Raw genomic sequence first — 24,178 nt, forward strand, 5'->3', positions numbered from 1 at the left:
AAAAAAAAAAAAAACCCAATATAAATAAAAGTATGCTTGCAAAAAAAGTGAACAAAGTGCTTGGTTTGCTTTTATATCTTGTTATATATATTGCTTAAAACATGAATTCCCATCTAAACCAGGTAATTATGCTGTGCAGACCTCATTTAAAGAAAACTGGACAGGGGCGCCCGGGTGGCTCAGTCGGTTCAGCGTCTGCCTTGGGCTCAGGTCATGATCCTGGGGTCCTGGGACTGAGCCCCACGTCAGGCTCCCTGCTTCACAGGGAGTCTGCTTCTCCCTCTGCCCCTCTCCCCTCTCGCGCACGCTCTCTCTGTCTCTCTCAAATAAATCGTAAAAAAAAGAGGAAAACTGGATATACAGAGTGCAAAAGTGGGGTTTTACACAGCGGCTCCCATAAATCATTCAAGGCAAAAGTCTGATCCCTTTCCCCAAGAGTCTTTTAGATATGCGGTCAGCTCCATCAGCTAGCAGGCCCCGTGGGCCTTCCCCCTGACCCTCTACTGACCAGTTCTCCATGGCGTACTTTGCTTTGAACAGAATTCAGTTTATTTTTATATCCTTAAAGATGTTCCTCTAGTTCAAAAAAAAGCTTCTACACATATGGAATGATGCCCAACTTCAGTCATAATGAAAAACGCCCACTTCAACAACGAAGCCATTTTTCACCTGTCACATGCACAAAGAGAACAGAAACTAACTGAAACTACTTCTGCTAGAGTGGACGTGAGCCTGAAACGTGGTCCAAGGAACGTGGAGGTGACTACCACAGCTTATTGCGCACAAACCGTCTGATCCAGGTCCCTCCGGGCTGGAAGCGGACCGTTAACGATCCATCTGTAGTGCAGGTACACAGACTCGGGGACAGGCACCCCTCGCTGCCGCACGGTGTCTTAGAGGTACTCACCACAACCGGCAGAAATGTCTGTCTCTAGAGGATCTATAAGACAGCAGAGGATCCAGACCGTGCAGCACCGTGGGGTCATTAAGAAAAATCAGGAGTCAGACCTCAGCGCACTCAACGTGCAACAATCTCCACAGATACACATGTATCTTAAAAAGAAGCAAAAAAAAAAAAAAAAGAACGAAATAAATGAAGAATAAAAAGTTAGCCTTAGGGCGCCTGGGTGGCTCAGTCGTTAACCGTCTGCCTTCGGCTCAGGTCATGATCCCAGGGTCCTGGGATCGAGCCCCAGCATTGGGTTCCCCGCTCGGTGGGGAGTCTGCTTCTCCCTCCCCCACTCCCCCTGCTTGTGTCCCCTCTCTTGCTCTCTCTGTCAAATAAATAAATAAAATATTTAAAAAAAAAAGTTAGCCTTAGAGTACATTTGTAGCCGGCATTCAAACACCCACCCTTCTTAGGGTCATTCTTTTAGTCTTGATCACAGAGCAATAAATAAACGTCCTTTGGGACATTCCTGCAACAGAACATGATGGCACGGCTGGTGGTTTTCTGGGGACCAGAGCTCCTGCTGACTCGTAGAACAAAGGCACACAGAACCCCAAAGGCTTCTCGTCTCTAAAAATGGAACAAGCTCAATAGTTCTTATTATAAAAGTAGTATGTGTACTTAAAGGTACACTTTAAAATGGTTAATAGGGTAAATTTTATGCTGTGTGTACTGTACCACGATGTTTTTTAAAAATTAAAACTGTAAGAATGGGGGGCGCCTGGGTGGCTCAGTCGGTTGCGCGGCTAACTCTTGATTTTTGTCTCAGGTCGTGATCTCAGGGTCCTGGGATGGAGCCCTGGGTTGGGCTCCCTGCTCAGGAGGGGGTCTGTTTCAGGATTCTCTCTCATCTCTGCCCCTCACCCCACCCCCGCTTGCTCTAAGAAATACATAAATCTTAAAAAAAAACCAAAAAAACCCCACAAAAAACCCTGTAAGAATTGGATAGACACAGTTCTCCAACCGCTTTTATGTGTTGCACTTAGCTGGGCTTTGTGGGGCATCTTCCGTGTCAGCAAATGCTGATATCACAGCAGTACTTTACACCGTGGATGGTCTCTAATTCATGTCATTTCCCTTTACTGAGTATCTGGGAGCCCAGAAACGAAAACTGTGGGTCCAAGATATGGCTTCTGAAACACACGTTGTCAAACCACCCACCAGAAAGTCCGTCTAATCTGTATCCTAACTGGCAGTATATCAAGTACATGCTTATTTCCCCACAATCTTACATCTCACCAACGATGGGCCTGGCTACTGGTAAATCCCTGTCAACTCGACAGTCAAAACCTAGTGTCTCATTTCCAAGGAAGCCTGCAGATTTGTACAGGAGACCAAGGAGGGCAACCCGACTCAGCCTGGGGGCCGGCCGAGGAGTCCCAGAGACAGTGAGTGCATAAGGCCTAGCTCAGCTCAGGGGGCCAAGCTTCCGTGCCCGCCATCACTGCGCCGTTTCCCTCGGGGCACTGTGAGGACACCCACCCCGCGCCCACAGAGGGATAACCGTACGATGTTACAGCATCTGTCCCACCTCAGCCTCTCGAAACGGCTCCCAAACCGCTATCCGAGTTTATTCTTCTCATTTACAAAGACGGTAGCCTGTACCACTTACAAATGAGGTTGCTAATTCAGTGCGACAACGAATTAAGAGTTTTTTCTTCCTTGTTTTTGAGCCTCCTCCTTCGCTTTGGTTTGAGTCCAAAAATAAAAAAAAGAGTAAAGTCCTTTGGGAACAGGCCTTCAAGGCAGTATTAAAAACTAAAGTAAATGATTGAGTCCATTTATTTTTAAAAAATTTACAGCCAAGGGGCGCCTGGGTGATTCTGTTGGTTCAGCGTCTGCCTTTGGCTGAGGTCATGATCCCAGGGTCCTGGGATTAAGTCCCACATCAGGCTCCCTGCTCCACGGGGAGCCTGCTTCTCCCTCTACTTTCTCCTTCTGCCTGCCACTCCCCCTGCTTGTGTGCACTCGCTCTCTCTCTGTCAAATAAGTAAATAAATAAATCTTAAAAAAAGATTTACAGCCAAACTTAGAAAGACTGCACTAATTCTGCTTAAAAAAAGGGGGGGGGCGGGGACATGCAAACACTTTACTATGAATTAGCCAACTTACAAAATGCAAGGTGGAGAACAAGTTCTTTATGAAGACAAATCCCAAGTACCTTTACGGGGGTCCAGGAGTACTGTTGTAGCTCCCATGTCTAAAAGCATCACATTCTCAACTCTGCTTTTCTAACCCCTTCAAGTCCTCCAAACTTCCAGGGGCAATTTGATTTCTAGGAACAGGCAGCCTGCTCCCCGCCCCACCCCCCCCTGGAAACTTAACGTCTGTGCGCAGTCATGCTCTACTTTTGCGTAAAAAACGAAAACGCAGTGGCACAACACTTTATTTGGAACAGAAGCATAGCTCTCTGCTAATGATCTACATACTGTTGAAAAAAAGAGTCTTTCAAATTCACTTCATAAATCAAATGAACAATCCCTAGTAATACAAGAAGGCATCTTTTAAGTTTTTGATGCTGGATTCATCCTTGGCCAAGAGATAGAATTCTGTGTGTGCGCACATGCTTTCATCCTTGGCCAAGAAATAGAATTTTATGTACACACACACACACACAAATCAAGTCCAAACTGGGATTGCTCGCAGGGAGACAGATCGGCCAAGCTGACTTCACGTTTTGCTATTTGACTCACTCCTGTTTGTAAAGATGGCATGAGGCATGGGTCTTACCTTTTCACTACCAGCTTCAGGGTTTTATGAGACCCCTTCACCAGGCAAATCGCTTCCTGTCTAAACCCTGAGAGACCGATGTCGTTGATGCCGACGATCTCGTCCCCAGCCAGTAACTTGTCCACTGCCGCAGCTTTACTTCCTTCTTCAATCTGCAACAAAGAAGTATGTCTCATGAGTTTCCAAACAAGCGAAGCAGGCACCCAGAACTCGGCCAGAAACAACACAGCTGTGACATATGCGGCCCGCAGGCTCTGTGACGGGCTCTGGGATCAGCGTGGACCCCTCCTGGGCCCTGAGGCTGCACTGATTCCTATTTGTGGAACAAGGGACACATCCCTCACCCAGGGCCACCTCTGCACGGACGAGGGCTACCCATTCACCGAGGGACTAGGAAAGAGCATGTGTGCTCAGGAACACTCACAGCCTGAAAGAGTGGATCCAAAGACATGGGGGTTCGTCTTCTGGATTTCCTTTATCCAAACAGTTAAGGATGGATTATTTTCGTGATTTACTATTTCTCGTACATTAATCCCATACCTGCATTTTTGCAACTGCTTGACTGAGATAGAATTCAAATACCAGCACGCTCACCCATATAAATATACAAGTGAACAGCTATTCAGTATATTCACAGGCCTGTGCAAGCAACACGTCCCATTGTGGAACGCTTCCCTAAGCCTAGAAGAAACCTGGTGGCTGTGGGCGGTCACTTCCTGATCCCCTCTAGCTCCCCCACCCCCCGACCTACTACTACCTGTCTCTACGCATTTGCCTATACTGGACAGCTCATATAAAAAGAATCCTACAGGGCACCTGGGTGGCTCAGTCGGTGAAGCGTCTGCCTTCGGCTCAGGTCATGATCCCAGGGTTCTGGGATCAAGATCCACATCGGGCTCCCTGTTCGACGGAGAGACTGCTCCCTCTGCCCCTCCCCTCATGCGCGCTCTCTCGCTTGCAACAATGAATAAATAAAATCTTAAAGGACAAAAAAAGAATCCTACAACATGTGGCATCTTGTGACTGGCTTCTTTCACTGAGCATAATGTTTCAAGGCTCATCCCCACGGTAGCACCTGTTAGTACTTGATTCCTTTTTGTGGCTGAATGATATTCCGTCGTACGGGAGTACCACGTTTTTTTGTTTTTTTAAAGATTTTATTTTTATTTATTTGACAGAGAGAGAGAGGCAGCCAGAGAGGGAACACAAGCAGGACGAGCAGGAGAGGGAGAAGCAGGCTTCCCGAGGAGCAGGGAGCCCGATGCGGGGGCGCGATCCTGGGATCATGACCCGAGCCAAAGGCAGATGCCCAACGACTGAGCCACCCAGGCGCCCCCGGAGTACCACGTTTGATTTAACTACTTGTCCCCTGCTGGATACTGGAGCTTTTCCTTTCTGGCTATTATGCTGCTATGAACACGGGCGTTCAGGTTTCTGTGTGAGCATGTGTCTTCATTTGCCGGGGGTCTGCACCTGGGAATGAAGCTCCTGGGTCATAGGGCGAGCGTGGTGAGCATCCGGGCTGTCAGGCTGTCCGCTGCTGCTGCACCATTTTATCGTCCGTGTGCGTACGAACGTTCCGATTCCTCCACAGCCCTAACACGTAACAGTTTCTTTGACTACAGTCCTAATTAGGTTATGCCATACTGTGCATATTACGGCATTCACGACTCTGTGCTAAACACAAATGTATGAACACGTACTGACTCATGAAAAGCTTGAATGTTGTCCATCTGATAACTTTAATCCTAAGAGATCTTGATGTTTAATCCTAGCTTTTCCTATACAGTAATAATCAACTTAGCAGCAACTAACCCAGCCTGCTTTCTGTACTAGCACTTGGCAAACTATGGCCCATGAGCTATACACCTGGCCAGCTGCCCCTTTTTTTTTTTTTTCCCCAGTAAATAAAAATTTTACTGGACTACAACCACACCCACTTGTTTACATACTGCGACAGGACAGAACTGAGTATTTTGGCCCACAAAGCCAAAAATATTTGATCCCCTCTTGGCTTGCTACAAAAACAAGTTCGGCAACCCCGGTTTTATACCAAAAAGCTATTATCTTTACAAACTGCTAGGAACACTAGGGAAAAAAGTTAACGGTTACGAGCTTATCTGTGTAGAGTCTGAAAGTTCACTGCTTGACTGTTTGCCGTGGCTAAGCTAAGAATTACTTTCCAAGCCCTCACAAGGTGCTAGAGCACTACATTTCTCCTACGTAGCTAAAAAGCCGGGTACTAAGCGACTGGCCATGCCTCAGTTCTGCGAATGCACGGTATTTTCCTAAAGCCTCCACCTACATCCAAGGACAGCTGAACTCCTCAGTTCACAAAGCAATTATTCATTGCACGTGAACACCATAAACAAAATTAAACAACTACTCCTCACTGAATGGACTGCTTCAAATTTTGGTTAATAACTGGTTTCAAAAGTCTAGACAATTTTATCCCAACATAGTAACAGATTGTAAGTTTCCACCCGCACAAGATTACAGCCTCAGCCATGTATAGGCAAGGTGCAGGTCACACGTGGTGGAGAGCTTGGGTTTTGACATGCCCCGTGGGAGAGGCCAAGGGGCCGTCCCAGTGGAGGGTGCAGTGGGCAGCTGGTGGCGGGAGGGCGGCTCCCAGGGACAGGTGGCCTACACATGGAGACACCCCCAGCAGAAGGTACTTAAGGACAAGAGGGGTGGGGAGACTGAAGGACACTGCCCAGACAGGAGACAGAGTCTCGGGCAGAGAACCGCAGAGAAGGAAACCCTGGGTCCCCAGTGGTTAGAGCTTTGGCAGAGGAGGGGCCAGGTGAAAGGGCAGGAGATACAGGAGGCAGAAGCTGCCACCACCAGAGCGGGTGGAGAAACCCCCCGGGGAAGCTTAGCAACGCTCCAGCTGGGCTCACTACCTGGGCCCGCAGCACCTGTCCCCCACACAGGGACCTGAGGGCTGCAGACTCTCAAGGCAGGTGGCAGTCCTTCCAGGACTGCCTGGATCCGTTTCATCTCCTCCCACCCCGCCTCCCAAGCACTGGGCATAAGGACTGTAAGGGCAAAATCTAGAATGTAGAAAGAATGCATGTAGATAGCAACTTGGGTCTGCACTTAGTAACTACTGCTTTAAATACTAGCAGTTAAATGCTTTGGTGGGGTGAGTACAAAAAGGTCGACAGGTCACATGCATGCGTTGAGCTCAGAGTTGGTATTTATTCTTTCAATAAGTATCTATTTTTTTTTTAAAGATTTTATTTATTTATTTGACAGAGAGAGACAGAGCGAGAGAGGGAACACAAGCAGGGGGAGTGGGAGAGGGAGAAGCAGGCTCCCCGTGGAGCAGGGAGCCCGATGCGGGGCTCGATCCCAGGACCCTGGGACCACGACCTGAGCCGAAGGCAGACGCTTAACGACTGAGCCACTCAATAAGTATCTAGTGAGCAAGTACTCTGCACAAACAACTGTGCTGGATAGTGTGTGTGTGTATGTGCGTGTGTGTGTGGGGGGGGGACGGTGGGTCTTACAAGCTGGAGTTCCTGCCTTGAAGACATTTCTAGGCTTCAGAGACCAACACTTCTCAAACTGTCATATGCAGCAAATCTCCCAGGGTTTAAAATGCAGATCTGATTCAGCAGGTCCAGGGTAGGGCTTGAGCTTCTGCATTGTTTTAAAAGGTTTTATTTATTTGAGAGAGAGGAGAGAGGAGAGAGAGAGAGAGAGAGAGAGGGAGAGAGAGAGAGAGGGAGAGTGCATGCAGCAGAGGGAGAGGGAGAAGCAGACGGCCTGCTGAACAGAGAACCTGGTGCGGGACTCAATCCCAGGACCCTGAGATCATGACCTGAGCCGAAGGCAGATGCTTAACCCACTGAAGTCACCCAGGGGGCCTGGCCTGTATTTTGAATGGTTTTCAGAAATACACATTTACAAGGTACAATTCATTCCGTCACCGATTTTTCAGGACAGAATTTTATTTTACCTTTCAACAGTTACGCATTCCAAGTGGAAACAACTGAAATGTCCATCAAGAAGTAAACGCATAATGGACATGTGGTCCATCCATACGATGGAATGTAGGTCAGCCTTAAAAAGGAAGGACGTTCTGACAGCTGCTACCACATGGATGGACCTTGAGGACGGCACGTGCAGTGAAATACGCCACCACGGAAAGACAGGGACTGTGTGATTCCGCTCGTATGGGGGACCCAGAGGAGGCCAATGCACGGAGACGGCACCTACAGTAAAGGTCAGCAGGGGCCGGGGGAGTGGGAATTATGGATTTGTGGGTACAGAGTTCCAGTTTGGGAAGATGAAAAACTCCCGACAACGGCTGATGGTTGCACTACGCGAATGTCGTCAATATCACGGAGTCAGACACTTGAAAGTGGCTGAAATAGTTAAGTTTCGTGTTACGGTACATTTAGTGTGATCACACCTTCCTGAGTATCTAACAAGAAAAGGATTCTGAGCCGCTACAAGAGTTGTAAGTGTCCTCCCTACAGTGAGTGCTTCTGAATTTCAGTATTACGAGAAAGTCTTGAGGCAAAACCACTATGATGAAGGCCCTGCAGGGTCGTAGGGCCGGCGTTGAAGGCAGCACGCCCTGCGGGGACACATCACCGGGATCTGGCTCTCGCCTACCACTGGGTGGGCTTTTCAGTCTCATCCCCACAGACCCTTCTAGGAACCAGTTCTGTGAGACTCTTGTGAACCACGGTCATCTACTCTGGCTTCAGCACGAAGATCTGAGAAGACTCCTCACGTTTGTCCCCTATAAATGAAGACCGCCTTGCAAAGCATCCTTCTGCCTCGCCCTAACCACAATCCACCTACACATCCCAGAAAAAACAGGTGTGGGTTTGGGAGATAAAGCAGCTGGGTTTTTAGCCACCCGCTGGCTTCCTTGCCAAGAGAAAGTTTCTCTTTGATATTTATTGTGCTTACGGGGAAAGTAGCTATAAAAGAAAAAGCAGCTGTGAAAACTTCCATTCTATACTTCCCCACCACCCCCAAACCTTAGGTAGGATTCATGAGGTTTTGAACTTGGTGAAGAATAAATCTGACGTCCGCGTTCGCCAAGGAGACAAGGACGCCACCTGCCAGCATTTTACAGTAAATCACACATGCGACATCGATGATCACCCCGTCCCGGTGCCTGGGACTACTACCCGGCCGAGGCGACAGCCTAACATCTGCAGAACGTGGGGGCCACCCACAGGGCAGCTGTGGCCGACAGCAGTCAGGAAAAGTTCCCGAGGTCCCTGGCTCCAACTCAGAAGTGCCCCTCGTGCAAAGTGGCAGGCAGGCAGAGACAGACCCTTCCATGCCCGCGATGCAAAAGCCCACGTGCCACGCTCTTCCCACGTCCAGGACGAAAGCCCCAAGTGCCCACGCCGGGCCCCACGGTCCACACCTTGAGTTATCAACCGGCATTCCATGCGGGCGGACTCACGCCCGAAGTCCCAGGGGAGACTCAGATGTCCCACGTGCAGAACATCCTATCGTTCTTCCGGAACTGTTCTGGCCGGGAACGGCAGGGAGGGAAACAGTTAATGAGAGTCTTCTTGGAACAAAGTTTTCGTACTTGGGTGAAGGGGCGTTACAGATGATCAAGAGTGAACACCCAACAAAGGCAAAAGAATCTAGTCTGGTAACCGACTACAAGGCGTCTCACCCCATGCAGTGGGCATGCGAGGGGCAGCCTTCACCGCCGTCTCGGGGGGAGGAAATGAGGCTTCACGAATCGGAAGGGCCACGAGCACAACTTGAAAGGAGGAGCCTGCATGGGGCGGGGGGGGGGGGGGACATTCCCAAGTGGGGTCTCGACGTGAAGACAGAGACAGAGGCAGGAAGCCCAGGCTCGTCCAAAGAATGTCAGCCTGGCAGGGTGTAAAGCTCTCACAAGGGAGTGTCTGAAGATAAGGGCAGAAGGGGGAAGATTAGGAACTCGACCTTGAATCAGAATCTGGACAATATCCCGTAGGCGGTAGGGGCCCAGAGAAGGTAGGGCATGGAAGCAGGGAAGTGACATTATTCAAGCAAATACTTCTGGAAGATCGATCTTGTAGGCAGACGCAAAATGAATTTCTCCTGCCCTTGACTCCAGATCCCTGACTCCATCTTGGCACCGGACAGAAGCGAGGGCTCACAGCAATGCAGCGCAGAGGACGAACGTATGAGGCAAGGACTCTAGAAGCTGTGAGGGTTAGGCCTCACGACGTGGTCAGACATGACACGAGAGACCACAAGAAGACGCCAGTGGTGCCGAGGTGTTGAGCTCCAGCGATTCAGAAAATCACAATGACCAGAGATCAAAATGGAAGGAGGACATTAAGTCCAATATCCCATTTCAAAGGCCATGAATCACACCTGCGATTTATCAGTTCTATCTCAAAAACGCTTCACTGTCCAGACAAGAGGCACTCCATGACAAAGCAATGCCTTTTGTTAGACAGGAAAATCCCCGAAGTTACCGCTTCAGTTTGCTTAATTTGAGTATTTTACCCATTCTCGAGCCCAGTTGCTTCAGAAAGGAAAGCTGACTCACCCAGGGGAAGTAGCAAGTTGTGAAATAATCTGAGGGTGTATCTCTGGTAACAGAGAAGTAACAGTAACAACTGAAAACTGGAAACTTCCACCTAGATGTGTGGAGACTTTCACAAGTCGTCATTACGGGCCCACCTGTGACGGGAGGAGCCACACCAGCCAGGCAGCCCAGCTTCCAGAACTCTCTCTGTCTCCCCCCCCCGAGCATCCTGGCACCGACTGTCACCCTCTCTACTGCCCAAGATGCCCAACAGGAAGGTCAACTCAGGTGGAGGGGCAGTGAGGGAGCTCCAGAGGAGATCGCAACCTCTCAGCTAAAACCTGCTCCCGCAAAAGTGGAAATAAAGCAAAAAGTCTTCAAACAAAAAAGTGCCAATGCAAGGGACAACAGGCTGAAGGGGCTAACCAAGAAACTAAAGATCTACCCGCAGAAAAGGGAGAGGAGACTAAAGCTTAAGGAGAGTCCAGCCTCCAGAGAAGTAGAGATGAAGGAAGACCAGTCTGACTAAGATCATATGCCATGTCTTTTTGGTGCGCCCTGTCTCCTAGGACAATGCAGAAGATTTCATTACTATGTTGGAAATGTAAGCTTTTTAGTAGCTCTAGGAGTATTTTCTTTTCAAGATTTATTTACTTGAGAGAGGGAAAGAGAACGCGAGCCCGTTGCAAGCGGGGGAAGGGGCAGAGGGAGAGAATCTCGAGCAGACTCCGTGCTGAGCACAGAACCCTACTCGGGGCTCCATCTCACGACCCTGAGATCATGACCTGGGCCGAAACCAAGAATCAGACACTCAACCGAGGCACCCAGATGGCCCTAGTAGGTCTATGAATATTTTTTTTTAAAGATTTTATTTATTTATTTGACAGAGAGAGTCTCTGAACATACTAGTCCAGTTTCCCTAAACACTTTGTCAACCCCTCTTGAAAACCTGACAATCCAAAGATGCGTTTAGGATAGTAAATTGTGAACTGTGAGCGAGTGGGAGCTGTGATTGAACAGACTGTCAACGCAGAACCTACTGGTCCTTGGTCCCTTCTCAGGGAAAATTTGCCTCCACATTTCAAGCTGCAAAGTCACCTTATATAACAGTTTAGGAAAGAATCACGGAGTACATCTTTTTCGATCTTTGGTATCTACGTTAAAAACCGTATAAAATGAAATGTGTCTGTGTACGGATCATCGAAACCACCAATAAAATCTCAGTGGTGAAAGAAAAAACTCTTTTCCTCATAGATGGTAACCAAAATCAAAAAAGCAAGAGAAAAAGATAAAACAGTGCCTTCCAAAACGAACCCAATAAACCACAACGCACCTCACAGGCTTTGGACAGTATAGGTGAGCAAGCTGAAAGTCTAAAAGTCCAAGGCTTTTAGGAACATGAGGGTCTGCTCTGGAGATTTTCACAAACTTCTTTCAGCCTCTGTAACGGGAATAATGCTCATCACACGAGGCCCGATCACAAAGAAAGGCCGATGTGGCCCCGGACAAAGGGACCACGGCAGCTGAATGGACAGAGCCCAGCCGATGAGATGCACGGAAGGAAGGGAGGACTGGTTGATGAGCCTGTGTGCAAAGAGGGCACCTGGCCAACGCAAACGCCAGGGGAAAATTGCATCAGAAGAGGACGAGATTGGAGGCTGCAATTAGCAGTCAGAGGTCTAGACAGAAAAAGGGAGGACGCTCACGGAGGAATGGGGAAGGGCGGGGGTCTGCACCCGGCACTCAGGGTAAGGCCTGGGGTATGTGCCTCCTCCAGACAGGTCTGGGGCATGAGGACTGCGAGGTTCTGATCACCACATCATCACCGCGCTCCAGGGAACACACGCCTGTCCGTGAAAGGGACGGTGTCTGGAAAGCAACATTCAGGGAGCGTCTTCTGACCACCGCCGTCCGTCAGGGAGGGTCCAAGCCAGGAGGAGAAACAAGGCTTTGTCAACCACTGTTCCAGCGGTGTGGCCGGCAGCCTCAGGCGTTGCCCCGGCTCCAGATCTGCCCTTCATGCCCCGTGCGGAGACACCACAGCGGGACCCTGCGAACATTCCCGCTCTGCCGGCCGGCTCCCCGTGGTGGTGAGCACGGCCAGCAGGGGGCGCGGAAGGGACACGGGAGGACAGGCCCTCCCTTCCCAAAGCCAGCCTGCTTTCCTCTCGGCCTGCTCCCATGCACGCAGGCACGGCGGTCACGCGCAGCGCCCAGCAGCACGGCGGCTTCCTGGCGAGTTCCAGGGGCTGACGCCAGCCGGCAGCCTCCCGGGGAGCCTCAGTCATGTCACCTGAGTGCCTTCCCAGGAGGCATTTCCACGGCACGTCACCAGCCCTGCCAGCTCCGCGGTGAGATCCCAGCGCGGCTGGGGGCAGCTTCCTGCCGGCCAGCTCCGTGTGGCTCAGTGAATGTCCCCACGGTCAGCGGGCTGCAGGCACCCCCACTCCCCGGAGCTCCCAGTCTCAGCTGGTGGGGGGGCTGCTTCCTGAGCTCCTCCTTCCTCAGTGTTGGAGGCACAGCCTGCTCCTTACGGCCCCTGCCTTGCATTCTTCAGGGTTCCCTTTACCTGGGACAGGTAGTCATGATTACTTGTCAGTCTGAGTAATTATCTGTTACTAGTTAATCAGTTTTTGCACTGGGGGCCAGCAAACCATTCTATAAAGAGCCATACGGTAATAAGTGTTTAAGCGTTTGTGGGTTTTACAACACATGCTCAACCTTGCCCAACTGACAAGACGTAGCCAGAACGCTGTCGGTATCTGGCCAGTGTGCTGAACCCTGCTTTACACGAAGCGTTTCCTGCTCAAATTACTGTACGGTTTGTGTCCGAACCGGACCTTGACAGATATAAATGCCAGGTGACAAGTGCAGGAACAGACATGCGCGGGGCCCGAGCAGCAAAATTAATATTGTGGTGTGGGTAGGGAGCGGGGGAGATGATGAGCCTCAGGGGAGGTTTCAAAATGGTGAGGGGCGCCTGGCTGGCTCAGTCCGAGGAGCATGCGACTCTTGATCTTAGGGTTGTGAGTTTGAGCCCCATACTGGGTGTGGCGACTATTAAAAAAAAAAAAAAAGATGAGGTAAGAGTTGCCTCCACCGCTTACTTAACTACCTGATTTAGAGAAAGTCGCTTATTTTTGTCTCTGTTTTGTCACCTAAAAAAAATTTCAAAACGTGTTGTAAGCTCTAAAGCGTTATATAAGCATATTCATAAACTATTTCCCTTATAATTTGTTGGTGTACAAGGTGGGACCAGCTGGCCAGTCTTCTAGACTCTCAAGTTCAGTGACAAATGATCCCCTTCTCGATTTTAACATGAGGAAGCAAGGCTGAAGTGGTCGGGGAGAATGCTTCATTTATAATGCTCCAAGCTATTTATTGAGGTAGAATGGTTTCTAAGTCCTTTTACAAGGCCATTCGGGGAAAAAAAAAAACCCTGAAGCTCAGTTAACCTAGATGTTATCGTTTCCTTTAAACCTAACTTAAAGTTTCCTTTTCCCCGTGTTTAGCTATTCTAGCATCATAGAAAACTTTTGAAGTAGACAAAAGTCGCAATATATAAAGGGGGTATTTTACAAAAATTTAGCCTAAGTGGGTCAGGTAGAAACCAGGCCACAATTCCCCCACTAAAAAAGCCTGATTTAAGTGGCAAATTCTCAGGGTAAGTCACAAATGCCTCTGGAAACGACTCATGGTTTAAATACTGCAGATCTGTAATTAAGCAAGGGGGATTAAAAGGGACATGAATTTCCCCAGGTGGCCCTTTGAACAGATACACTAAGTAAAAGCCTGGTGTTTGTAGCTTAGGCATCAGTAGTGGGTCCTCTTGGTTAAAACGGGAACTACACTTTCTAGAATCCACAGCCCAACAATGAATGCCCCCTTCCCCGTCTCCCCCAGCCGCTGCCAACCACCATTCTCTCTTTCCTTCCATGAACCGGACTACTCTAGACACCTTGTATAAGTGGCATCAGACAATATTTGTCCTTTGTCTGCTCCTAGGACTCAAGGTTCATCCGTGTTATGGCGCATGACGCTCGGCAGCCTTCCCTTCTAAAGCTGAACGATATTCCACTGCACGTATGTACCGCCTTCTCTTCACTCTTACATCTGTCAGTGGACACTTGGGCTGTTTCTAGTACCTACAACTCCTGCAGACCGGGTGGATGTCTGAATCGACCTTCGTTGAGAACCACTGTTCTCAACAAAGGAGCTACGTATCCGCGAAAACCATCACAGCTCTCGTGAACACACACACAGAAAGCAAGACACTTCCAAAATCTCATTTTCATTTCCTGCCATGCAAATCCCATCCAGCACGGCAAGAAGCAGGCGGCCTGGCGCAGAGAAGTCTCCGCGGTTCCCGGCAGCTAGGCAGAAGGGCCCATCAGGCCAGGTGGAACCACTGTGCCTAATACAGCCCAGCATTACCATGCAAAACAGGCCTTGTTGTTCTGGGCGCCCTGAGTCCCCCTAAGAAGCCTTTGTTCTTTCTCCCCGGAGAAAACGGTCCTTCTTGTCTGCGGGCGGTGTTGGCTGGGTCCCCTCCATTCACACCCGCAACCCCATCTCCGACACGGACACACTGTGCCTGGCTCGACACCGCACAAGGCCCCTACTTCCCCTACCACGGGACCAGATGCCCTCCTCCCGGCCTCCCGAGCACTGCTCCGGACCCTGTTGATGCCCTCTTCCCGGCCTCCCGAGCACTTCTGGAAAGGGTGAACAGAGAGGAAGACAATCAGTGAACACCACAAGGTTTTTGTCTAAGGCCCTGCCTTTGTCCTAGGGTCACGGGAGGAAAACCCCACCACAGTCCTGGTCTTTCAAGTCAGTCTTAGAAATCGCAGGAGCGGCTGGAGCAAAAGCTCGGCGAGCAGGCTTCCCACCGGGCTGCCCGGGCTCCCACCCTTCTCCCAGGGCTTCTGAAAACCCGCCGCACCGCTTGAACACGATGGCTGGGGTTACTCGGTTTCGCCGTTTTCAAAGTAGAAAAGCCATGTGAAAGGGCTGATAGGCAATCATGAAACAGGAAAAGGAACTGCTGCACAGGAGAACAAAGTGTCCCCGCTTTTCAGAACACACGGCTGTTTATTTTTCATGGACGTTCCCAGCCTACTGCAATTTCAAAGAGACAGCGCTTCTTCCTTTCGATAAGGCCGCCGCTGGGCAAAGGCAAGGGAGGCGCTACTCAGAGGGAACCTGGCCAAACTTCCCTTCACCTTTCCTTCGGGGACACTCGGAGCTCCCGGCAAGCCTTCGTCTTTTTTTTTTTTTTAAAGATTTTATTTATTTATTTGAGAGAGAGAGAATGAGAGACAGAGAGCACGAGAGGGAAGAGAGTCAGAGGGAGAAGCAGACTCCCTGCTGAGCAGGGAGCCCGATGTGGGACTCGATCCCGGGACTCCAGGATCATGACCTGAGCCGAAGGCAGTCGCTAAACCAACTGAGCCACCCAGGCGCCCAAGCCTTCGTCTTTTCACTGGGTGAACTACGGATGACCTCATCCACCACAAGGGCTTCCTTTTTGAGAAACTCTTTTCAGTGATCTTCCCATTGAAGGTTTCTGTGCTCCCCAAGTTCACAAGTGCAGACCTAATCCCCGGAGGGGATACTGCAAGGTGGGGCCTTTCGGGGAGGGGTATAGGTCCTGAGGGTGCAAGCCCTCAGGAACGGGACTGGTGCTCTTCCACAAGAGACGCCACGGAGCTCCCCCACCCCTTGCACCCTGGGAGGACACCATGGAAAGACAGCTGTCTATACGCCAGCAAGGGGGCTCTCGCCAGACGCCGTATCTGCCACTACGCTGATCTTGAGACTTCTGGCCTCCGGAACTGTGAGAAATAACCATTTGTTCATAAGCTGCCCAGTCTGTGGTATTTTTCTTACAGCAGCACGAAAAAACAAAGACAGATGTCAAAGGTCCAGCCCACGGAGCCTAGCTATGTGCAGCTCTGGGTTGCACAGCAAGCGCTCATTAGGTCGGGAAGGGGCCGCGTGTACAGAAGACGCAGCTCTTGGGATGATGCCTGTAGGGAAGGAAGTAGCAGGTGCTCCCCTCTGAAGGGACACCTGCCACCCAGGGCTAACCACGGGTGACTCAGAGGAAATCGGCACTCAGTGGGGGGGGGGGGATCTTTTTTTTTTTCCCCCCTAAAGCTGACCATCTGGATTTTTATGGGTACTTTCCCTAGGTCTTCAAAGGCTGGCAGTCCTTGGCTGAGGTGAGAAAAAAAATCACGTCGGAAGGTCACATACATGTAAGCCCCCACAGCAGCCTCTGGGTTGGGTAATTCCCGTCCTACTTGGTCATACACACCTCGTCTTCTGTATCAGAGTCCGTGGCACCACGCAGGAACTCTGCACACTCAGGCGATCTTCCAAACGTCCCTTTGCCCGGGACTCTGCTAGTGTGCCTACCTACATCTTTCAGGGTGATGCCTCCCCACCCCCCCCCGCCCCCCAACTGCTGGCCTCAGGCGGTCTCTGATGGCCAGGAGTCCTGCTCTCCCCAGAGGCGGAATCTACCCCAGGAGGGGGCAGCCACGTTTCCCTGCAGGGAGGGGACAGCCGTGGGCCGGAGCGGAGTGTGCAGGACAGCAAACGCTACAAGCTCTGTTGCCTGCCCTCCCCTGAAGTGCCCGGGGCGAAGTCCTGAGAAGACCAGAACAATTCATCCAGCAGACATGGAGGCTTTCGAATGAGCCATAATTCGTTATAAATCCAGACCATTTTCCTTTCTTGTAACTTGAAAATCAACAAACGGAATAGCTCTAAAGAGCAAAAAAAAATAAAAAAAAAAAAAAAAAATTCTTTTTTTTGATTACAAAAACTAACAAAGTTTTGAGGGACATAATGTATTATGTCTGAGAAACAGGCTAAGAAAACCTATAGTCTTGCTTATTGAGGTTTATATTTAAGAGTAAGGCATACTGCATCTGCCCTAAAAGAAAAAAAAAAAAATCTAGCAGGTATGAGGAGTCATTACATTTCTCTTCACCTAATGCTTGTACTCCTTGCTGGCAAAGAATAATAGTAGAAAGCACTTAAAAAAAAAAAACATCAACACCAAAAAACCGTGGAGTGGAAGAGGGGTTGATACTTCTAAAATCTAATCGTTTAAATGCAATGGGACTACGTGAAAGCACATTTTTATGACACTAAACACATTCCTCATCTCATCAGTAATATTATTTCTCCACAGTGAACTGACGTTAGAACCAAACCAAAATAGCCAAACTATTATCTAACTTGGAACTCTTCTCGGTCACGAAAAAGAAAAACACTGAAGATTTAAGCTACTCCAATCATAATGAGACTGTACAAAAATCAGAAACCGTTCGCTGCTTTTTCCAACAGCCAACTTGTACAGGCTAAATCTTCAATCCCTAATGCTGTTTATTTCTGCTGAGTTCATTCACAGCTTTGGGGGAAAAAAACAGAAACATTTTTAGGTCTTAAGAAAAAAAAATAGAGCCAAAATAAAATGACTTAATTTTCCTAACACAGTAGTGCCACAGCCCTCAGCCAAGGCAGAGCAAATTCAAAGCTTTGTGGTTGTGGTTTGGGGGGGGTGTGCAAACTTTTACCAGATCTCAGAATTTGCTTAGTAGCCCACCTCACTTTTTCGCAGGTTAAAGACTGAATTATTCACCCGTTAACTAAAAACACAGAGTTAATTTTATGTGCTTAGTTTATGATAGGCAAAAGTGTGCAGACGCAAGGCACAGAGATGCCAAGAACACCACCGCACCCCCAGGGTTGTGCACGTTGAGGATGGATGGAGTCACCCTTTCTTCCTGGGTCCGGGTGGTTTAACACAACATGGCAGGGCTCAGCAAAGTCATTTTTTTAAAAATCATTTTCTCATTATTTATTTGTCAGGGAGAAAGAGAGCACAAGCAGGGGGAGTGGGAGGGGGAGAAGCAGGCTTCCCGCTGAGCAAGGAGCCCGACGTGGGGCTCGATCCCAGGATCGTGACCTGAGCCGAAGGCAGACGCTTAACTGACTGAGCCACCCAGGCGTCCCAGCAAAGTCATTTTGTTAAAGCTAGCAGCAGCCTGGCTTAATTTCGTCTCTTGTGCTTCATCCAGTCCTTTTAGGACAAAATTTGATGTAAAATATATATTTGTTAGGACTCATATGGGACTACTTGGGATTTTTAAGTCACTGTTCAAAAAAGTAAGGAGGCGACTATCTCCCATGACAAACTCTAAAAAAATTCTGCCCAAGCACCTGGAAAACAAAGTCAGCATAGGTAACAGTGACAAATTCCAAATACAGCTAAAATATCCAACACGACTGACAAAGGTTCTCTTCACTGTATGTGGCATTCAGAACATAAGAAAGAAATGCTGTTTTTTTCTCTTGACAAAAGAGTGGACACAGTTTATAATTATGATTTTAAAAAGCCAAAATTTGAAACAGAAGTGACAAAGGAAAAAGCTAACAATGTTCTTGGTCTCTTAAGGAGAGGTCCTTGAGGGGCGCCTGGATGACTCAGTTGGTGGAGTGTGTGACTCTTGATCTCAGGGTTGTGAGTTTGAGACCCACACTGGCCACAGAGATTACTTTAAAAAAAAAAAAATCTTAAAAAAAAGAAAAAGGAGTCCTTGAACATCTCTGTATCATGTATAACATTCTCTGACATGGTTTTGACATGAAATGTGGTAAAATGATTGGTGCCAATCAAAATCACTGAGGACGATTTTATAGTAAGATCAGAATCCTGTGTTCCTATCTATTCTGATTCTTCTCAATTTACTGTAATCCAACTTTCCACTGTAGGACCCCAAATTAAAAACGGCCATCCCGGGGTGCCTGGCTGACTCAGTCAGTGAAGCGTGCGACTCCTGATCTCAGGGTTGTTGAGTTTGAGCCCTACACTGGGTGTAGCGATTACTTAAAAATAAAACAAGAAAATAAAAATGAAAATGGCCATGCCTCCGTGCTTAGAGTTCATTTCTTACTCTTTCCCTGGGTGGTTTCTGTAGAACCCAAACTGCTCATCTGCCACTTCTATTTCCACTCTTCAAAACAAGGGGCGCCTAGGGGGCACAGTCATTGAGTGTCTGCCTTCGGCTCCGGTCATGATCCCAGGGTCCTGGCATCGAGCCCCGCATTGGGCTCCCTAGTCCGTAGGGAGTCTGCTGCTCCCCCTGCTTGTGCGCACGCTCTCTCTCTCTCTCTCTGGCAAATAAGTGAATTAATTATTCATAAAAAAACAAAACAAAAGAAACAAGTGCGGGGAAGGCCAGGCAAGTGTGCCCCACCCCCAGCTCTCTATAAGAGCAGGGCAAAGGACGACAAAGAGAGAGGTGCCATGGCGGTCACTACGCATCAGAGTCGGAAGAATCAGTGGGCACCTTTACACGAGAGAAGCTCAGAATAGAGAACAGCCACCCTGTCCGGCTGGTGCCTCAGGCAGCTTGGCCTCCTCTGGCCTCGGCACTCAGGCTGTGACAGAGGCTGGCTCTGAAGCTGGCTACGGGAGAACCCTCTCACCTGAGAGATGAGACTCAAAACGGACATGCACAGCAGCCTGACGGAGGACTCCATATCCTTCCAAACTGGCAAAGCAATGACAGGTTACAGTGGGAATTATGCTTTTAGGATGGAATGGGTCCCATCTGAAATGTAATGAAGGAATGAAGGAACTTTCCCCAGAATCCCTAACTTAAATATGATTACTGCTATTAAGACTCTTTGTTTGATACTTAATTCTTTACAACAGAGTTCTCAGGAAGCCACTGGAGACAAAAAGTGAAACTGTTCAGTATGAGGTTTCCCTAAATAAAAACAAACACATAAATAAATACACCTAACACTCAAGCATTAGGTGAACTTCTTCCTAACACCTATCGTCAGGTGTTTTATTACAGCGTACCAGGCCTGAAGTGTCAGCAACCTACAAGATTCAAAAGTACAAACCAAATTAAAGAGCCTGGGGGACTTGGGGTGGGGGCCGGGTGGTCTTCCAATGCAGGCTTTCCTTAAAGCATAGAGTTTGTGTGGTTAAAAAAAAAAAAAGACACATGTCTCTTCTATTTCTTCATCTGGGTTACAAGCATGAGTTCTAGGTAAAAACTCATCAATGCCTAGGCTTACAACGTGAGCACTTTTCTGTATGTAGATTCTCATTCAAGAACAAGTTTTATCACTCTCTTTTGTGGGCTGAACTGTGTTCCCCAAGGAGACATGCCGAAGTCCTAACTCCCAGAACCTGTGAACGTAAGCTTATTTGGAAACAGGGTCTTTGCAGATGGAATTAAGTTAAGAGGAGATCATACTAGATGAAGGTGGGCCCGAATGCAACGGCTGGTGTCCTTGGAAGAGGGAAATCTGCACACAGACACACAGGGGAGAAGACCATGTGAAGACAGAGGCAGAGACTGGAGTGATGCATCCGAAAGCCAGGGAACACCACAGGGTGCCTGGAACCACCAGAAACTGGAAGAAAGCAAGGAAGGATCCTCCCCAGAGCCTTCCGGGCAGCATGGCCTTGCTGACACCTTGATTTCTACCATCCAGCTCCTAGAACTGTGAGACAATACACTTAAGCAACCAGTTTGTGGTACTTGGTTATGACAGCCCCGGGAAACTTCTACATCTTCGTTTTGCCACAAGGAAAAGGCTCCGATGTAGATGGACACAAAGACCTTCTGGCACAGCGACTTAAAGGTTCCAGAAGACCTGGCTGCTGTTCCAAGCATGGGCTTTCCAAAAAATCCAGAGAAGCCCCCTCTCCTGGCCACCTACCTTCTGGAGTCCCGGCAGGAGGATGGGTGTGCCCTGCCCTTCCATGGGATAACAGATCTCCCCCTCCCCAACCAAGGAAAGGCTGGGGGGCTCCCTTATGAGCTGGTGGTGGTCTGTGAGCACTCAAGAAACAATCACATGAGACTAGGCTTTCCTTTTCTCTTAAAGGAAATCATCTGCAAAGCCCAAGAGGTACATTAACAAAGCTTTAAAGATGCTTTCTGGATTGTTTTATATTGTATGTGGGAGGTGGGGGGGACACGCGGGGGGCAGGGTAAAAGGCAGATAAATAGGAGTACATCATCCATTGTTGAAAACTCCCAGGCCGGGTGCCAGGGGCTGAAGAAAGGGCTTAAATGTCCAGCTTTCCCCAGAGATACAAACACACACTTGGGTCAAACCACTGATCTTTTCTGGGCCTTTGTTTCCTTGCTCATCAGAATCAGCAACTCAACCCTGGCTGCATTTCTTTCGGCTTTACAATCTTGAAACTCCGGTTCTACAGTCATTCTTACTGTGGGTCTAATCCAACAGTCTTGAAAATTGCAGTTCGGGATTTGTGCATTACTGAGGTGTGAAGTGTGTTCCCAGAGGGGAGACTGGGTGTAACAGAAAGCAAGCCTTTGACAGACCCAGCTCAAACAGAAATTCAAGGTGCTGGTAATAAGAACGAAGCCCCAGATGTTACGAAAAGCCAGCAAGGAGTGAGACAGATGCTTAGCAGGACAACTCCGGCAGGGGGTTCGGGCATCAGCAGGGAATACGTTTGGTACCACTTGAGCTGCCACAGCAGACAGGAGGGTAGAGAGAGGGTCCTTCTTAAAAGCAGAGCATGGGGCGGGTGGGGGGTGGGGAGCGCCTCGGTGGCTCAGTCGGTTAAGCGTCTGCCTTCAGCTCAGGCCATGATCCCGGCGGTCCTGGGACTGAGTCCTGAATCGGCCTCCCTGCTCAGCAGGGAGTCTGCTTCTCCCTGTCCTGCTCCCCCTGCCTGTGCTCTCTCTGTCATAAATAAATAAAATCTTAAAAAAAAGCAGAGCATGGGAAAAAAGGGCAGTTAATGGGATCTTGCCACCCATCTTTTTTAGGGGGTGGTGTTGGGGGGGGGGGGGTAACGCTGGGTTTCTGCAGACTGCCACAGAGCCTTTTCATGGACACTAACCTCCCAAAAGGTCTGAATGGCTCAGCCAGCTGACAGTCATGCCCTGCATTCCAACAGATGTCTATCTTCACGAGAGACTGCCTTTAATGAGCAGGCCCTGTCTACTGGGCCATAACTCTTTAAAGAAGCAGAATGAGGCAGTGACAGGCTTCTTCTCTAATACAGTGAACTCCTGTTAATTCACAACTAGAAGCTGAAGGAATTAAAAGACTCTGGTCACCTGGGGAACATCCTCGGCTCTAATTCCAGGCTAAACAGTCAATAATTAACAGAGCGTTACTACAGAACAAGATTTTCGGCTTTTCACCCTTATAAAGGCAGGGCAGAAGGTAAAAGAGTACGTTGTAACTAAACAGTGAAAGTAGCAGCATGTTGACAGAACACGTTGAAATTCTGTACCTTTCCACGTGTCTACACACGCACCTGAGTAACAGCATTGTCCTCACAGGGACACTGCAGGAAAGTTCTGTACGCGCACGCACGGGCGAGGAGCTCAAACATCTGAGTGGCAAGCGTGGCGCTGTTGGTTCTGAGCCCCAGCCTGCTGGAGGGCCAGTTAGCACAAGAGATGCTGATCTGACCAGGTAATTCCTGTGCTCGCCATCATTTCGGGCTCTGACGCGGAGACTCAGGTTCTCAATAGCAAAGTGGTATCTATTACAAGGATACAGGGAATCATGGAAACCACAGGACTGAGAACTGCCCCAGAAGGTTCCAGAGCCAAGAGGAGAGAAGGAAAGCAGGAAGTCCGCAAAGGCCTCAGGGCAGACACCTACTGGTCAAGGTGCAATGCATGAATACGTATTACGTAGATGAACGAATATGTATGATGTATATGAAGTAGCATGGACTACTATTTAGCAAGACGATGAACTCTTGATCCGGTAACCTGGATGAATCTCCAGAGAATTACGCTCAGTGAAAACAGCCGATCCCGAGGTTATAGACTGTAGGATTCCATCTAGGTACTGTTCTTAAAATACAATTACAGAGGCAGTGGCTAGGGCTTAAGGGTAGGGTGGGGTTGAAGTGAAACCGGCGTGGATCCTCATGGTGATGGAAAGGTGCCATGTCTTCAGGATCCACATCAATATCCCGGTCGAGATACTATTACTAGAGTTTTGCAAGGGGTTAACACCAGGAAAACCTCCATCTTTTTTTCACATTGGCAACTGAATCTATAGTTACTGCAAAATAAGTGTTTAATTGGGGTGCGGAGCGGGGGAAGACTGGCAAAGACATCATGAGGTACCAGGCCTCTACCAGGGGCAGGAAGCAAAGAGATCTCGTTGACTCGTAGAAGGTCATGGTGACAAGGAGGGGGTCCTCCTGACAAAACCCAACAATGGGGAGATTTTCATAAGGAAATGGGGGTGCCACGAGGAAGGGGGAACGTGGGCCAGGAAACCAAACCGCACTGACATCCGCTGTACGCTTCTGAGATGGGGAACTCTCTGTAGCCAAGAAGCAGGTGACTCACCGTATGACCTGAAGCTGCTTTTAGAAAAATATTGCCAGGGGCGCCTGGGTGGCTCAGTCTGTTAAGCATCTGCCTTCGGCTCAGGTCATGGTCCCAGGGTCCTGGGATCGAGCCCCACGTCGGGCTCCCTGCGCAGCGGGGAATCTGCATCTCCTTCTGCCTCTCCCCCTCCCTGCTTGTGTTCTCTCTCTCCCTTGCTCACTCTCTCAAATAAATAAAATCTTAAAAAAAAATTAAAGTATTTCCAAAAAGACTCTACCAAAGTTCCATCGATGTCATTTATTGTCACACTCAGGAGGCTGTTGGCAAGTCGGCCATTAACCGGGAGTTAACAGAGATCAAAAGAACCCCAGAGGGTGATCTATAGCACACTTCACGCAGCCCTCTTCTGTCTTTTTTTTTTTTTTTTTAAAGATTTTATTTATTTGACAGAGAGAGACACAGCGAGAGAGGGAACACAAGCAGGGGGAGTGGGGGAGGGAGAAGCAGGCTTCCCGCCGAGCAGGGAGCCCCATGCGGGGCTCGAACCCAGGACCCTGGGATCATGACCTGAGCCGAAGGCAGACGCTTAACGACTGAGCCACC

The 24,178-nt window shown here is 49.1% G+C and overlaps 1 protein-coding gene across 7 annotated transcripts in view; it reads right to left on the minus strand.

The window, feature by feature from the left end:
- Nucleotides 1-24,178, minus strand: part of SHROOM2 (shroom family member 2) — a 135,124-nt gene that overhangs the window by 65,231 nt on the left and 45,715 nt on the right. For 5 of the 7 annotated variants that reach the window (XM_073902121.1, XM_025857548.2, XM_025857547.2 and 2 more), the window contains one exon: nt 3,680-3,831. In XM_073902121.1, coding sequence (XP_073758222.1) covers nt 3,680-3,831 — 152 coding nt within the window. Of the gene's footprint in view, nt 1-3,679; nt 3,832-5,152; nt 5,192-19,700; nt 19,770-24,178 lie in introns of those variants that run through there. The other 2 variants (XM_073902118.1, XM_073902119.1) reach the window with 2 other exon arrangements.

The sequence above is a fragment of the Callorhinus ursinus genome, unplaced genomic scaffold, assembly GCF_003265705.2.
Source record: "Callorhinus ursinus isolate GAN/ISIS: 27379988/994484 unplaced genomic scaffold, GSC_fseal_2.0 scaffold16, whole genome shotgun sequence".
Classification (NCBI taxonomy): domain Eukaryota; kingdom Metazoa; phylum Chordata; class Mammalia; order Carnivora; family Otariidae; genus Callorhinus; species Callorhinus ursinus.